The sequence below is a fragment of the Mycteria americana genome, unplaced genomic scaffold, assembly GCF_035582795.1.
Source record: "Mycteria americana isolate JAX WOST 10 ecotype Jacksonville Zoo and Gardens unplaced genomic scaffold, USCA_MyAme_1.0 Scaffold_46, whole genome shotgun sequence".
NCBI lineage: Eukaryota > Metazoa > Chordata > Aves > Ciconiiformes > Ciconiidae > Mycteria > Mycteria americana.
In genome coordinates, this window is record NW_027445633.1 from 187317 (window position 1) to 203053 (window position 15737).

The 15737-nt window shown below is 52.1% G+C and overlaps 1 protein-coding gene across 1 annotated transcript; it reads left to right on the plus strand.

Annotated features, from left to right (window-relative positions):
- The first annotated feature begins 6391 nt into the window (after positions 1-6391).
- Positions 6392-13713, plus strand: LOC142403851 (olfactory receptor 14A16-like). Its single transcript, XM_075490151.1, has 2 exons — positions 6392-7306; positions 13606-13713. Exons 1-2 carry the CDS (start codon positions 6392-6394, stop codon positions 13711-13713), a joined length of 1023 nt encoding a protein of 340 aa, XP_075346266.1.
- The last annotated feature ends 2024 nt before the right edge of the window (positions 13714-15737 follow it).

A 15737-nucleotide genomic window follows, 5' to 3' on the forward strand; every position in this document is an offset into this window, starting at 1 on the left:
CAGGTGACATTTTACATTAGGCTTAAACGTATATTGTATACTACCAAAATTTATTTGTGTATCCAGCTATAGATTAAATATTAGAATCATAGTAAGTAGCAGAGTGTTTGAGTAATGTCTACCTCACTGTCTAAATCATCATCTAATCATCATGTAAATTATCATCTACATTATCATTTCAATCATTGTCAAATCATTGTCAAATCACTGTTTAATTACTGTTTAATTACCATTCAATTATTGCTTAATCACCATTTGATTATCATTTAATTTTCATTCAGTCATCAATTCATTGTCATTTGATCATCGTTTAATCATTAATAAAATCTTTTAGTAAACCCCACAACAATGACTTCTCTTAATAATTCACCTGCGACAAAAATTGGTGTAGTCTGCAGTGTGGCAGACTCGGTCCTCGAATATATATGGAAGCATGAAGGTAACCCTTCACTGAAATTTGTGGATGATTGGGTGCATGAAAAGTGGGATAACTGGAATAGGATGGAGAAACAATTAAACCTTGCAGCAGGGAAAAAAAAGATGGTAAAGAGAAGGGAATAATATGCCAAATGTTGGGAATGTGTTTGGGAGCTGCGTATCAGTATAAGGAATGTAACGATCAGCAAATGAGAGTGTTACAAGGTGAGGGTGAACAAAGAAAGCGACCAGAAATGCTGTTATCTCTGCAAATAGATCAATTGCTGAAACAACTGGGGGAGGAAAAATAAAAACGCAGGAAGGTAGAGAATAAACTCGAACTCATGATATTTCAGGCCCCCCAACACAGCAGATCCTCTAAAAATTCGTAAGCTAATTGTGTCCCCCCAGAAGATTGGGATGGAGATATTTGGGAGAACCCCAACCAAGAACTTAGGGATGAGAGTGAATGAGATGAATCAGAATTTAAGGTAGCCCCCATTATTAAAACCGAGGTATCTGCTGGACCTCAAGGGGGCAACCAGCGAAATAGCACAAGGACCATTCCATGGGACCCCCTTCAATTGGCCAATCTGCATGAAAAATATGGGCAGAAGCCTGGTGAGAGCGAGACTGAATATCTGTGGTGTGCCTCCTCAACCGGAGGAGAGCATATGATGTTAGAGCAAGGCAAAGCGGATGGCTTTGGGGGACCAGGAGTGTTCTTGAACGAGGGAGCAGCCCCTAACGCTGAGCCACACTCCATTACACGCTGAGTAGCTTATTGGGCAGGGGCACAGAGCCTTGGGATAGAGGGGAGCCACTGCTATGCCAATAAGATCATGAAGCGAGCTTTCTACTGCCGTTACAAAAGCAGCCTGCCTGCAGGCTGTGAACGACAGGGGTGCACATGGTAATTACCCTCTCTCTGCCCGTGTAGACCCCCCAGCCATGAGACCCCTGCTAAGGGGAGCCCCTGCTGCCTGACAATCGTACCTCATTGCAAAGAGGGATGAAATAAGACAAAACATACAACATCACGCTCCGGAGGGTCAGGGCAGCCAAGCCCAGCTTTGACCCATCCCGACCTGGGCAGACTTAGTGCATAGCACTGTAAATCATCGTCGAGAAATGGTGAGGGATGAACCGAGACCAGCAGGACAATCCCAAGCTGATGCAGACAGCAGAGTAAATAAGTACTTACTCCAGCAACTAAGACGAACTCCCCAGAACCCCAGACACTTGCCCTGATCTCATGAACCCCCTGATGGAAGCTCATCAATGGGATAACACAGACGGCTCTCTTATCTATGTCCCAATGGGCTGCCAAAGATTACTAGTAACATTTTCAATATACACGGGAGATAAAATGTTAATAATTTCAAGTTTGGATGCCCAAAGAAGTAGTGTTAAGGCTGCCCAAGAAAGGGTTAAATAACAGGATTTACAGGCCAAAGTGAAATGTGCCCCATAGCTAAAGTAAACTGGTGATTGCCAGGGGAGAAAAGGATATCAAGGCACCAGTTAGCAGTAGTTTCAGGGAAGGAAAATGGTTTGGGCTTTGAGGTATTACAAGGACGAGTTTGGAAAGGACTGGACAGTGGTGTTTGGTCTTGTGGCTGCCGGGAGTGTCCTTGGTTAGCGGAGTGAAAATGAGCAGCTCCCCATGGCTGTCAGTGAACTGGCAGAGTTCACTGCTGTGAGCTGCCCCCACGCTGCCTGACTCAACAATAACCCATGTCCCTCACTCTCCTCTCTCTGCCGCTGCTGGGATGGGTATTGTGGAGGTCACAGCTGACCTAGAAAAAAGACACCTTATCTCCCAAACGCACTCCCCATATAATTCCCCAGTGTGACCAGTTAAAAAGCAGATGGGAGATGGTGCCTAACTATAGACTACAGAAAGTCAAATGTAAACACCGCTCCTCCTACAGCTGCCGTCCCGAATACTGGTACATCAACTGCCACCTTCCAAGCTGCCACTCACCCCCAGATGGTGGTAGGAGATGTACAAGATATGTTCTTTATGGTGCCGCTGCAGGAGGAGGAGAACAGAAAACTTGCTTCTACCTGGGATGGGATAGAATTTACTTTTAATTGTAAAGTACAAATAAACTGGTACACAAGTAACTTGATCTCCTTCTACGACAAGGGGACGCGCTTAGTGGATGAGGGAAAGGCTGTGCATGTTGTCTGCCTTTGACCATGTTTCCCACAGCATTCTCCTGCAGAAAATGGCTGCTCATGCCTTGGAGGAGCATGAGCTTCTCTGGGAAAACATCCTGGCGGGATGGCCAGGCCCAAAGAGTTGTGGTGACTGGAGTTAAATCCAGTTGGCGGCCGGTCACAAGTGGTGTTCCCCAGGGCTCAGTACTGGGGCCAGTTCTCTTTAATATCTTTATCAATGATCTGGATGAGGGCATTGAGTGCACCCTCAGTAAGTTTGCAGACAACACCAAGTTGTGCGGGAGCGTTGATCTGCCTGAGGGCAGGAAGGCTCTGCAGAGGGATCTGGACAGGCTGGGTCGATGGGCTGAGGTCAATTGTATGAGGTTCAACAAGGCTCAGTGCTGTGTCCTGCTCTCCCTATGGGACATGACTGCAGTCGTTCATATGAATACTTCTATAAACTGCCATGAACATACTGAGTGGGAAAAGGTTCTTTTGGCCTTTATTTGGGCAGCAGCTGTCATTTCACTTGGGCAAAGGAATTTCCTACCAGGCTCCTGTATGATCCCCAAGATGTTGCCCTGTCTCTATGAACTTCTCCATTAGAGCTTGCAGTTGCCTGCAGGTATCTTGGACCACCACTGGCAACGCCAATGTCACCAGGTATTTGCACCTGAACACCTCACTGCTGCCCTCCATCTGCATTAATTAGCAAGGGAGCTGAGAGAAGGAGCTCCCATGCAGGTGCCTATGTTGTGCACTCCTGGACAGAGGGCAGAGGAATCCCACCTCCTGTGGGTTTGTGGCAGGCATGGGAGGGATCTGAGTCTCCTTCAAATATTAGGAATGGAATCGCAGGATGAGATGCTCCATGGACTCAGCGGAATCCCTTCCCTCAGCAGGGGTAAGGGAGATCCCTGCCTGCCACTGTCTGAGAGTGCTGTCTAACAATGAGACCAAAAAAGGAGATGGAATGGAAATTTTTCTCTGAGTGGAGATATGACACTTGTGGAAAGAAGTGTGTCTCCCCAGGTGAGGGAGGGAACATGAGTGCTGCCTTCAGCCTGTTTCCCAGCAGGTTCCCCTGCAGCCCCAGGGACACCTGGAGGGAGCCCAGAGGGGGCAGAGAAAGTGCTGCCTTGGGCTGGTCCTCTGCTGCTGAGCTGGGCTGGGCTCCTGGCATGGAGGGAGCTCCTGGCAAGCGGGCAGCGCTGCAGAGACAGCTCTGCCCAGGAGCAGCTCCTCTGCAAAGGGCAGCAGGGCTGAGGGCACTGCCTGCAGGTGCAGAGGGGGGTGAGGGAGGTAAGAGAGAGGTTAAAGGCAGATGGGAGTGGGAGGACAGAGGAGAGCTCACTTGCAGAATAACCTTCACAGCCCTCTACGTGGTAAGTCTCTGCCTGCAGCGCAATGCAGCTGTGGTTCCTGGAAAGATCTCCTAAAGCTGGCACATCCCACAGCCTACGGGATCTGCCAGGAGGGCTCTCACAGTTTCCCCAGTGCAGAGAAAATGACTGGCTTTGGAGCAGGGCTTCCCTGCTGCACCATCAGAGGGACGGGGCATGTCGGCTGCCTTCACCCGGGGATGGCTGCAGCGTGTGAAGCTGGGGGTGCACCCAGGGGTGCCCAGGGCTGTCCTTGAGAGCAGGGCCCCTGCACCCCAGGGGCTGTGTGCTGGGGCAGGACCTTTGTCTCCTGCCAGGGTCAGCTCTCAGCTTACCTGGGGAGCTGCCTGCAGCAGTGCGGGGAGAAGCTGTGGGTGGAAGAAGCAACTGCTGGCAGGAGAGGGTCCTTCTGCTGTCAAGAGGCTGCTGCGTTGGTCAGGGCTGCTCACAGCTCCAGATCATCCCCAGGGCATTTCTGAGGGGACTTTTCAAGGGGAAGGTCAATGCAGGGACTACGTTAAAGATAAGGAGCTTTCCTGAATTTGTGTTTTTCATTTCCTATTTGGGGGGCACGGGGAGGTGGAAAAAGGGATCTCTCAAGTTTGAAGAAGTCACCGAGACTCCTGAGCTGTAACTCTGAGTGATCAGTAGGTCTGCCAGAAACCTCCTAGAGTGCCTTCAGCCACTCCTCTGCCTATGGACAGCACCAGCATCACCTCTGCTGGACCCATCAGGGTGTTTCTTGCCTGCCCTTTTCCACCTGCAAACAGGACCATGCATGCAGCCAGTGCCCTGCAAACAGGCAGGTTTCTGTAGGGCCAGGGGGAGTGCACAGAGGTTGGGATGGGATCTGTGAGCACTGACAGGGAAAGACATGGGACAGGGAAACACCTCCCAGGAGGAAAATCTCCAGGCAGCAGAGATATGATCAGGGAATGAGAGGGAAGGAAAACCAAAATGTTGTGGGAGGGAGAATTCAGAAATCTCCCTATGATCCCCTCCAATGCAGACCCCTTCCCCTGAGCAAGCCCCCTCGCCTTCTGTCCCACCCAGCAAAGCCTCTGCCCTCAGGGCTGTGGGGTCCAAGGCGTGAACCACCTCCTCTGCAGCCAGACCTCCAGCAGAGCCATGCTGCAGCTCTGCAGCCACGTGCCCATGTCCCTCTGCAGAGCACAGGGCTGAGACCAACTGCCCAGTAATGTGAGTGTCTGGGAGGTGTTGTGCACAGCTGGGTGAGGGTAACGCTGTCCTGAGTGCCCGGCTGCCTCTCCACGTGCCTCTCTCAGCTAGACCATCACTGCATTTCTCCTTGTTTCTCCACCAGTCTGTGTTATTGTGATTGTTTTCTTGTTCTTGCTGTCAGGCTCTCTGGGGATGGGAGCTGCAGCAGCCGAGTCAGGCACTGCCACTGCTCTTGTGATTCCTCCCATGCAGGTGAGTCCATGGGAATGAAGTGTCCAAGCTCTCCTCTAACCTGTGGGGCTGTGGGCAATGCACTCTGTGTCATTCCCCAGCGAATGAGCTGACTCTCCCTTACTGAGATAGCATCATTAGGACCCTTGGCTATCTCCTTGGGGTGTCCTTCCAAGCTGTGAGCTTCCCTCCAGGATGCAAATCTGTCCTATAGCATCTTGGTGTTACCTGAATGCCCCATGGGAAGCACAGAGACGCTACGTCCAAGGAAATGCTGCTGGGTTGGTGAAATGAACCCTGTGTGTCCTTGGCTACAAGTGGGGTGCTGAGACCTTGAGAAAGGGTGAGACACTTAGTGCTCGGCAGTGGATTTCTCTGCTCTCAGCAGTGCCTGGTGTCTTTTCAGGTTAACGTGTGAGTGTGATTACCCTCTGTCTCAGACAGGGACAAGCAGAGGGCAGCTGGGAACAAGACAGAGGGACAGAGCAGCTCCCCTCACTCTGCACTAACCCACAGGCAATCCTCTGGCCTCGCAGGGCTCCCTTTGCTCTCCCTGAGTGCAGCAGAAATGATGAGGGTTTCTGAAATCCCAGAAAACCTCCAGCTGAGATGGGAGAGAGCTGTGAAAAACCCTCTCTCTCTCAAACACTTTTGCGATTGTGGTTTCTTAGCAATGGCAGTGCAGATACTGACAAGCCCTTTTGCATTGGGAGCTGTTTTATCTGACAAATTCAACCACCAGGACTGCCCACACCATTCCCGGGAACCCACTGCTGCAGAGCAGGGCTGACTCCATGGCAGCCAGTGGGCAGAGGTCCCGCTCCTCCTGGCACACTCAGCCAGCACCACCCACAGCTCCAGCCACAGAGCTGAATGAAGGTCTCATAGAACTGGAAAAGGGGCAGGGAGTGCGTAGTATGGAAATGGCTTTGGTTTCCCTCAGAGAAGTCTCCCCTAACTTGTCACTGTCCTTTCCTCCTTCCTCAGTGCTCCACACCCAGAGGCAGCAGATGTCCAACAGCAGCTCCATCACCCAGTTCCTCCTCCTGGCATTTGCAGACACGCGGGAGCTGCAGCTCTTGCACTTCAGGCTCTTCCTGGGCATCTACCTGGCTGCCCTCCTGGGCAACGGCCTCATCATCACTGCTGTAGCCTGCGACCACCACCTCCACACCCCCATGTACTTCTTCCTCCTCAACCTCTCTGTTCTTGACCTGGGCTCCATCTCCACCACTGTCCCCAAATCCATGGCCAATTCTCTGTGGGACATCAGGGACATCTCCTACACAGGATGTGCTGCACAAGGCTTTTTCTTCTTCTTCTTTATCACAGCAGAGTATTGTCTTCTCACCATCATGGCCTATGACCGCTCCGTTGCCATCTGCAAACCCCTGCATTATGGGACCCTCCTGGGCAGCAGAGCTTGTGTCCACATGGCAGCAGCTGCCTGGGGCAGTGGGTTTCTCTATTCTCTCCTTCACACGGCCAATACATTTTCCATACCCCTCTGCCATGACAATGCCCTGGACCAGTTCTTCTGTGAAATCCCCCAGATCCTCAAGCTCTCCTGCTCACGTTCCTACCTCAGGGAAGTTGGGCTTCTTGTGGTTAGTGCCTGTTTAGCATTGGGGTGTTTTGTTTTCATCGTGCTGTCCTATGTGCAGATCTTCAGGGCTGTGCTGAGGATCCCCTCTGAGCAGGGACGGCACAAAGCCTTTTCCACGTGCCTCCCTCACCTGGTTGTTGTCTCCCTGTTTATCAGCACTGGAATATTTGCCTATGTGAAGCCCCTCTCCATCTCCTCCCCATCCCTGGATCTGGTGATGGCAGTTCTGTACTCAGTGGTGCCTCCAGCAGTGAACCCCCTCATCTACAGCATGAGGAACCAGGAGCTCAAAGATGCACTGAAGAAGCTGATTCATCCCGTAGTTTTCAGCACAATAAGCTGCTCATGTCCTTGCACAAGTGATTTCTAATGGACCTGTGGAACCTCCTGTGCTTTGGGAATTTCTCTGCAAAAATTCTACTTCTCCCGAACATTCTGCATTCCTTCCACTTCTCCAGAGGCATGAACCCACTCTGTCTGACCCAGAAGTCTTTGCACATGTGTCTGGTGCGGTGCCACAGCTGGCCTCTCATGTCACATCTCTGTAATAAAAGGGTTTTTCTCAGTGCCGCTGACTCGAGGTTGTGCTCTTCTTCCAAAGCAGAGGTCAGGAACAGGCTGAAGAAATTGCCCCTGTAAGGCCATGCTGCTGTGCTTGGGTTCTCCATGGGCTGAGGGCAGGAGGGCTTGGGGTGATGAATTAGGGAAGGAGACCTGGACTGAGCTTTCACTTGTGGGTGCCAGTGCCCCTGGAGATGGTGATGATCAGCAGGGATCTTCCTGGGACTGTCTCCCCGTGGCTCCCATGCACCACAGCCTGCTGGCTCTGCAGAGCAGCACCACCAGCTTGGGGCCTTGCAGGGAGCATGGGAAGGGGGCAGAAGCATGCGATCAGGCCAGTACAGACACAGTCCCCTGGGGAAAGGCTCTCTAGAGGCATGGATGATCCCTGCAGAAGAGCAAAGGCACAACTCTCTAGTTCCAGGGGGAAACTGATGACACAGAGAAACTTATTTCTGCATGCAGCAGCTTGGGACAGGCTGCTCTGTCACTGGGGCAGCAGGAGCAGCCAGAGGAGTCCCAGGGCCAGGAGTCTTCTGCTGTGGAGAGGACTTGGCACAGACGGGCTGCCAGAAGCGGCAAGTAAGGATCTCCTGGAGAAAAGAGCAGGGGGACACAGGGAGACACTGGCCTCTGTCTCCTCATGCTCCAGCCCTGGGGCTGATGGGGAGGCTGACCCTCCTCTGCCCCCCAAGAGGTGCTGTTCCCTTCAGGGGGGCTGGGGCTGTGCTGTGGGTGCTCAGAGCTCTGTAGCACCCTGCGGTGGGCACTGCCATGGGGCCAGCCCAGCCTGGGCTGCTGTGCTGTGCTGTGCTGTGCTGGGGAGAGGGCAGGGGAGATGGGGAGATCCGAGGAGGGGCTGGGCTGGGCTGGAAAGTGCCCAGAAAATGCCAAAGTTATCTGAGCTGTGTGCCCATGCAGATTGAGGACACCCTCCATTGGGTTTGTAGTACAGAGCCCGGGCTCATGGAATGGGTCCAGGACATGAAAGCACAGGCGAGAGGGGGCTGGTCTATGCCCTTGGTGGCATGGACAGACCAGGAAGGTGACCCAGGGCAGTCGTCACCCGCCAGCCTCTCTCACCAGCCATTTCCAGCACTGGCTGCTCAGCCCAGGTTTATGGGTGAGTTTTCCTTTGAGGTCATCTCCATCCTCCTGCTGGGCTCAGTGCCTCTATCAGGGGAATGCCCAGCCCTGCCCGGTCTCTCTCCTGGCCCAGACCCTGGCAGGCCCTGGAGCATGGCTGTCTGTGAAGCCCCACAGCTGACATGGCCTCTGCTGGAGCTTGAAGAGGCTGCCTAAGAGGAAGGCCATGGGGTGACAAAGCCTCAAGGACTGCTGTGGGCATCATGTCAGAGGGACCGTTCCCCACCCTGAATGCACCCTGTCCTGTGCTGTGCCTGCACATTGGGGCTGTGGGACCATGTGTGGGGCAGTGGGGCTGGGACGTCCCAGGACAGGGCTCAGACAGGGGCCACGGAGCAGCTGCCAAGGGGATGACAGCAAGGACAGGTACAGACAAGGAATTTATGTACATTGCCCTTGCTGTGCAGGTATGAGTTTGGGAAAGGCAAAGCTCACCTGGAGTTGGTGACGGCAAGAAAATCAGGAGTGAAAAGAAGAGCTTTAATGGCTGTGTTAGAGACCAAGGCTGAACAAGGGAAATGCAGGGCTGCTGCTGAATGGAGAGGGTGAGGACAAATGGCAGTTTCTGCCCCTGCAGGGGACTCACCATGGTGATGGCACAGGCTGGGGGCTGCCTGGCTGGGAGCAGCCCTGTGGGAAAGGTCTTGGTGGGCAGGGAGCTGGACAGGAGGCAGCCGTGTGCCCTGGCAGCAAGGGAGGCCAGCAGGAACCTGGGCTGTATGACCAGGAGCATGGCCAGGAGATCAAGGGAAGGGATTCTCTGGAATGTTCCATCTACATTTCAGATCCCCTATTCAGGAAAGATACTGGCAAGCTGGAGTGGGTTTAGCAAAGGGCCCTCATGACAGCCAGGGACTGGAGCACTTTGCCTGTGAGGAGAGGCTGAGGGAGCTGGGCTTGTCCAGCCCAGAGAAGGGAAGGCTGGGGGAGCCTCACCCCAGCCTGCCAGTACCTGCGAGGAGGTCATGGAGAATACAGAGCCAGGCTCTTCACCATGGCGCATGGTGGGACAACAAAATGGAATGCGAGGAAGGTGACGAGGACAGGTGTAGCCAGGGCATAAGCAAAACTTTTTTCCCCATGAGCTCAGGCAAGGTCTGGAACAGGTCACCCAGAGAGGTTGTGCAGTCTCTGTCCTTGGGGGGTTTCCAACTCGGAATGAATCAAGCCTTTAACAACTTGGTCTGACCCTGGTCCTGAGAGGTTGCACTGCAGACTTCCTGAGGTCCCTTCCAACCTCAGCTCTCTTGTGATCCTATGATGCTGTTGGGCCCTGTTTGTAACCGGAGCAGAGCAGATGTTTATGGGGTGTGAATCCTCCTGTGCTGTCAGTGACCATCTAAAATAAAACATCTCAAGCAGTGAAGAGAGGTCGACACTTCAGTGTGACTTGCTCTGGGCAAAGACTGAGGAGCCCTGGGCAGGGAAGGGTTTGGGGGCATGGACTCTCTGCAAGACAGAAAATGATCTTGTTGTAATCCCTGTGAGATGTCAGTTAACGTCAATGGAAATGAAAGTAAGGAGAACTGAAGAGAAAGAGCCAAAGCCAAGAAATGTGTCAAAACCCTTTTCAGCTTTATTTCAGTCTTTAGGGGGATTTCCTTTTTTCGAAAAGGAAAGTGTTGTCCAGAAGTGGGAATGGATGTAGGACACAAATGCCTTCAGGTACAGGGACACAGACACCTGGTGCCAGTGGAGATGCCCCGGGAAGCCCTGCCCAGCCTCCACCTGCAGTTTGCAAGGTGCTCTGCTCAGCCACAGGTCCTCTCTGATAGACGCCAATGCCAGACCAGCTGCCTAGAAAGGTGCACAAATGTTTTTGTTTGTTTACATTTAAAATAACATACCAGCTCATTTTCTTGAACTGAATCATTTCAGTACTTTCAAGAAATGGCAATGTTTTCCCACCATGACAGAATGGGAATTTCCTGGGAGTGTGCTAATGGCAGGAGAAGAACTATTGATCTTCCCCTGTACATGTATTACCACTCCTCTGTCTATTATTTCATCGCCTCGTCATTCAGGTGTTTCTACCTCACCTAACTAAATAGCCATGCCTAAGGACATCTTTTCAGTAGACTATGTGGACATATGCCCTTCCCATTGCTCTCAGATTTCCTCCTCTGCTTGCTCTTTGGTACTTCAGATCCCTCTCAACTGTCTGCTTTCTACTCTGAGCTTCAGGGACTTAGAAAGTTGCCCCATCTTTCAGAATTCTAAGTAACTCTTTAGTCAACACCTTAATTGTGTTTATATCTATCCTTTCTTATGTCTCTGTCTCAAAATGTTCTTGTACGGAAATCCCTTGTGAAAGGTGGGCCACGTCAGATGCTGCTTAGACTTGGCATACAGCTGAGGAGACATTTTTAAACTTTATTAAATTGTATCATGTTTAATTTTTGTTTCCTGGCAATGAAGAGAAAGCTTTCTGTGCCTGTGTGCAGCCAGTTCTCTAAGGAAAGCAGGCGGGAGCTGGTGCAAAGGAGCTGTACCATCCAGCTGCAGCCCTCAGTGGAGAAGTCTGATGTGAGGAAAAGTGATGCAAGTCCCAGGTGGCTGATGAGGGAAGTCGTGGGGTGGGGGAAGTGAGGAGTAAGGTTGTCCTTACAGTGTCAGACCTCAAGGGACTGCTTCTCCTGCCTGTCCAGATGCCTTCAGAAGACCCTGTGGATCAATAACCATTGTAGAATGCTGCTATCACTTCTTCTATAAACTGAAACAGGATAGAAAATATCCTTCAAATAAAAAATCCTCCTTTATGAAATCTTCCTTAAAATCTTCATCATTTACTACCTAACTGAAACCTCTCCAATTAGGTGTACAAGTCTTGAGGACTTGAAGAAAGTTATGGGAAGAGACATGGCTCATTAGGGCTTTCTGTATTTTAATGAGCCCCATGGCGTGTTTGGTGCTGAGTCCATGAACTTCAGGTACTGAGAAGAGACTGAAGAAACCTCTCAAGAAGTCAAAGTCAGAAGCAAAGCCCAAAGTACCTGGAAGCATTAATGGGCCCCTCTGAGGGCCATTACTGCCAAAGCCTCCCAAGGGACTCGTTAGAGCAGGTAATTGGAGGCCATGATGACAGGCAGGCAAAGGCAAAGTGCAGGCAGTGCTGATGCTGAGAAAACCCTTGGCTTGTTGGATGAAGGAGGATGGCCATGCCCTGACCCCCAGCCCCTGGGAAGGGAGATCCAGTCCCTCCGGTGTGACTCAGGGCTCTTCCTTGGGATGTGGGGAGTGCAATGCCAAGTGAAGGACAACGGTACGACACCTCCCAGGCTCCCCGGGGTGGGTGCGAGGAGGCAATGAGACCCCATTACCATGAGGACGATGTGTCTCCTCTTAGGCCTTTGTGGCAGGGACATCAGCCATAGCCAAGGGGACAAAGACCTTGGTTCTGTCAGGGCCTTTCAGCCTTGTCAGCGCCCTTGGCCATCTGCACCACACGCCTTCCTGCACTGTCCCATGCCTCTGCCTGTTTCCCTGCAGGCTGCAGACACCCAGCGTGCTTCCCCACCTTCTTCTCACCCCAGTATGTCCCTACCTGTGCTGCTGTCTCTCCATCCTTGCCAGCTCTTCCTTGAAACACAAAGCCATGGGCTGATCAAGACTCCCTCTGGGTGATGGTTTGCACCACAGCACTACATTCAGAATGACAGTTCTGTATCGTGAGGTGCACTCTGGACCTCCAAAGCTGCAGCTTCTGGTGCTTTTCCTTCCTCATGCTCTTTCCCGCTACCAAAACAACTGCCATCATCTCTGAAAGCAATTTTCAAGCTGTCCCCGATCTACCACTATTCTTCCCTCAGCCTCCACTTCACCAGGCTAAAGAAGCCCAGGTCTCTCAAACTCTCCACACACGACCCCTAAGCCTATCGTGGCAGAATTTCTCTGGCCAAGTAAGAGATCCTCCCCCTTCCTCCAGAATGGGGAGCCCCACACTGGGGCACACTACTGCAGATGTGGCCACAGCAGTGTTGAGTCAAGATGGACAATACCTCCCCTTGCCTACGTGGCCACACTCCTCCCAGTGCAGCCCAATGTGCTCATGGCCATATTCCTGTGTAGCACCACTGCCTGCTATGGCATTCCTAGTAATGCCCAAACCCTTCTCCTTGAGGTTGCTCCTCAACCAGTCATGTCTGAGCCTGCCTTGATGGACGGTTGTTGTGGTTTAACCCTGGTAGACAGCTCAGTCCCACACAGCCGCTCACTCACTCGTGACATCCTATGGTATGGAATATCCCTTTGGTCAGTTGGGGTCAGCTCTGTCCCCTCCCAACTTCTTGTGCACCCCCAGCCTACTTGCTGGTGGAGCAGCATGAGAAGCAGAAAAGGCCTTGATGCTGTGCAAGCTCCGTTCAGCAGTAACTAAAATATCGCTGTGTTATCAGCACTGTTTTGGTCACAAATTGAAACCACAGCAGTATACAGGCTACTAGGATGAGAATTAATTCCATCCTAGCCAAAAAGCAGTACAACAGTTTGGTTCTGCCCCCTGATGTAGAACATCAGAAGATCAGAAGGAGAAGATCCCTTCTCTTTGGAAAACTTCTTGAGGTTTCTGTTGGTCAAAGCCCAGAGTTTCTCGAGGTCCATTTGGAGTGAAGTTCCACTGTGACAGAGGTTATTATGTGTGTGCAGATGGCTCACCTGGCTTGTGGTGCCTCTAACATGATCACAGCAATAGGAATGAAAGGACATGACGGCTAATAAAGAGAGAGAGGAGATTACCATTACCATGAGGATGATAAGTCTCCTTATATCAGTTAAATGAAATTGCAGTGGGAAAGCCTGGAGCTCTGCCTTGGGATAGATGAGGAGCCTGTCGAGAGCTTGTGAGTGAGGATTAGCAGGCAGACCAACATGGGTGACCTTTCAGTGGGTGTCTGTTGTTGACTGCTTGATCAGGAAGAAGGAGATGAGCCCTTCTTCAGGCCACTGGAAGCCGCATGTTCGCACACCCTGGTCCTCCTGGTCTTGGAATTCAACCACCAGGCTTCTGGAGGACATGGATAATAACTTCCCAAGCATGGTGAGATGGGGTTAAGAAAGCCAAAGCCCACCTCGAGCTGAATCTGGCAAAAACAGTTTCTACACCTACATAACAAGCAAAAGGAAGTCTAAGGAAAATGTACATGGTATATGGTCCAGCTTATGGAAAATCCCCAGAGAGTCAATGTCTTCCTCACCTCATTCTTTCCTGCTAGGACCAGCCTTCAGGCACCACAGGGCCCTGAGACCATAGGGAAATGTGGAGTAAGGGAGACTTACCCTTGATGCAGGAGTCTCAGGTTAGGGAACATTTAAACAAAGTGAACATAGCTGAGCCTATGGGAACTGAGGGGATGCACCCACGAGCGATGAGGGAGCTGGCCAATGTCACTGCGAGGCCACTCTCGATTCTCTTTTAACTCGATTCTTGATTCTCTCTCAACTGCTGTTCACATGGAACCCTGCTCCACTTCGGCCTTCAAAGCTCTCGTTTGAATATTTGCTACTCCCACCAAGATCTGCACCTGCGGCGGTCATGGTTACTGGGAGGGGTTCCTGAGGAGTGGAAGGAAGCCATTGTCACTCCTGTCTCCAAGAGGGGCAAGAAGGAAGATCTTGGGAGCTGTCAGCCTGTCTCCTCTAACATCCTCCTGGACGTGCTGATGAAGTATAGGTTAGATAAGGGGAAAGTGAGGTGGACTGAGATCTGACTGAATAACCAGGGCCAGAGGGTTGTGACCAGCAGCACAAGCCCAGCAGGAGCTGTGTTGCAGGGCACCAAAGCTCAGCCCTCAGTCTGGGAGCTGCCAGCAGGCAGTGCCAGTGGCTGCAGCACCCAAGAGACCCCTGAGCCCATGAGCAGCAGTGAGTCCTGTTCTGACCATGGAGAGCTGTGCTGGCTGCAGAGGAGCTGCTGGGAGTACTGGCTTATCTGGGGGTGAATTTAGAGGTAAGGGCTGATAGACGGGGTGGGGAAGGTTGTCTCAGGTACACATGCTGGGCACAGGTACTGAAAAACCACAGCAAAGTGATGTGGCTTCTGGGTCAATGCTGCCTTCAATGCAGGCCCTGACACAGGGTCCCAGCTTCCCCCTCATTCCACCCTCACGGGGACAATGGCACTAAGAGATGGCAAGTGGTGGACACCAATCCTCCTCCAGCCACTTCCCAGGCCTGGTGGAGCACCAGGACAGCAAGGACTTCTGGCTCTGCATCGTGAGCATGCTTTAGGATAGCTGAACACTGGGTATTATCTTGGAGTAGCTGAACACCAGCATTTTTCTCTCAGAGGAAATTTCCAGCCCTGGTGAGCTCCTGTCTGATCTCTCCCTATCCCTCCTCTGAGCTGGCCTGGTGCTCCCAGCCCCTTCTCCATGCTCCTCACAGGGCCCCAAGCTGGCAGTGATGCTCTGCAGAGCAAGTGGGCTGTGGGACCATGGAGTGACTCCACACTGGCTGTGCTGGTCAGGGAGGGAAGCGGCTGCAGCTGGGTGTGCAGCAGTGCCACTGAGCTCCTTGCCAGGGGTCTAAAGCTGTGGAAGGAGCTCAGAGCATTTCTCATGACTCAGGATGTTTTCCAGTGTACACATTGAACCACCTTTAGGCTTTGACTGAAGGAGATGTGAATCACTCTCCAGTCTCCTTTTGCTGATCTTCCTGGGTCCCCACAGCCACCCCTGGGATCGCAGAGCCCTTGTTTGCTTGTGGATACTTATATATATCACTTTGCCTGGGTGACTCCACCTTGGATGGTCCCTTCTTTTGGGATGGCCACCCCCAGGCTCATCATTTACTTGTAGATGCCCTCTTCTGTCCTGGGGACTCCAGTTTCCCCTGCAGAAAGATAGGCAGCTACCATTCAGCTCTGCTGCATGTGGGAGAGCCCTGGGCAGGCAATTTGAAGCGCATTCGCCATCTGCAGTGGCACTAGGGACACGCAAATGAGAGCTGAGTCCAGCCCTCACTCCCCAAAATGTCTCCCAGTGCCCTCTCCGTGTGAGCCCACTGAGAACCAAGCTCAGCAACAGGCCATGGTGAGTGCAGTTCCT

Bases quoted from the DNA above. Each gene is read 5' to 3' on its own strand.
- LOC142403851 (XM_075490151.1), top strand. From the start codon at position 6,392: ATGTCCAACAGCAGCTCCATCACCCAGTTCCTCCTCCTGGCATTTGCA. The intron at 7,307-13,605 runs GTAGTTTTCAGC...CTGCTTGATCAG, and splicing joins TGAAGAAGCTGATTCATCCC to GAAGAAGGAGATGAGCCCTT.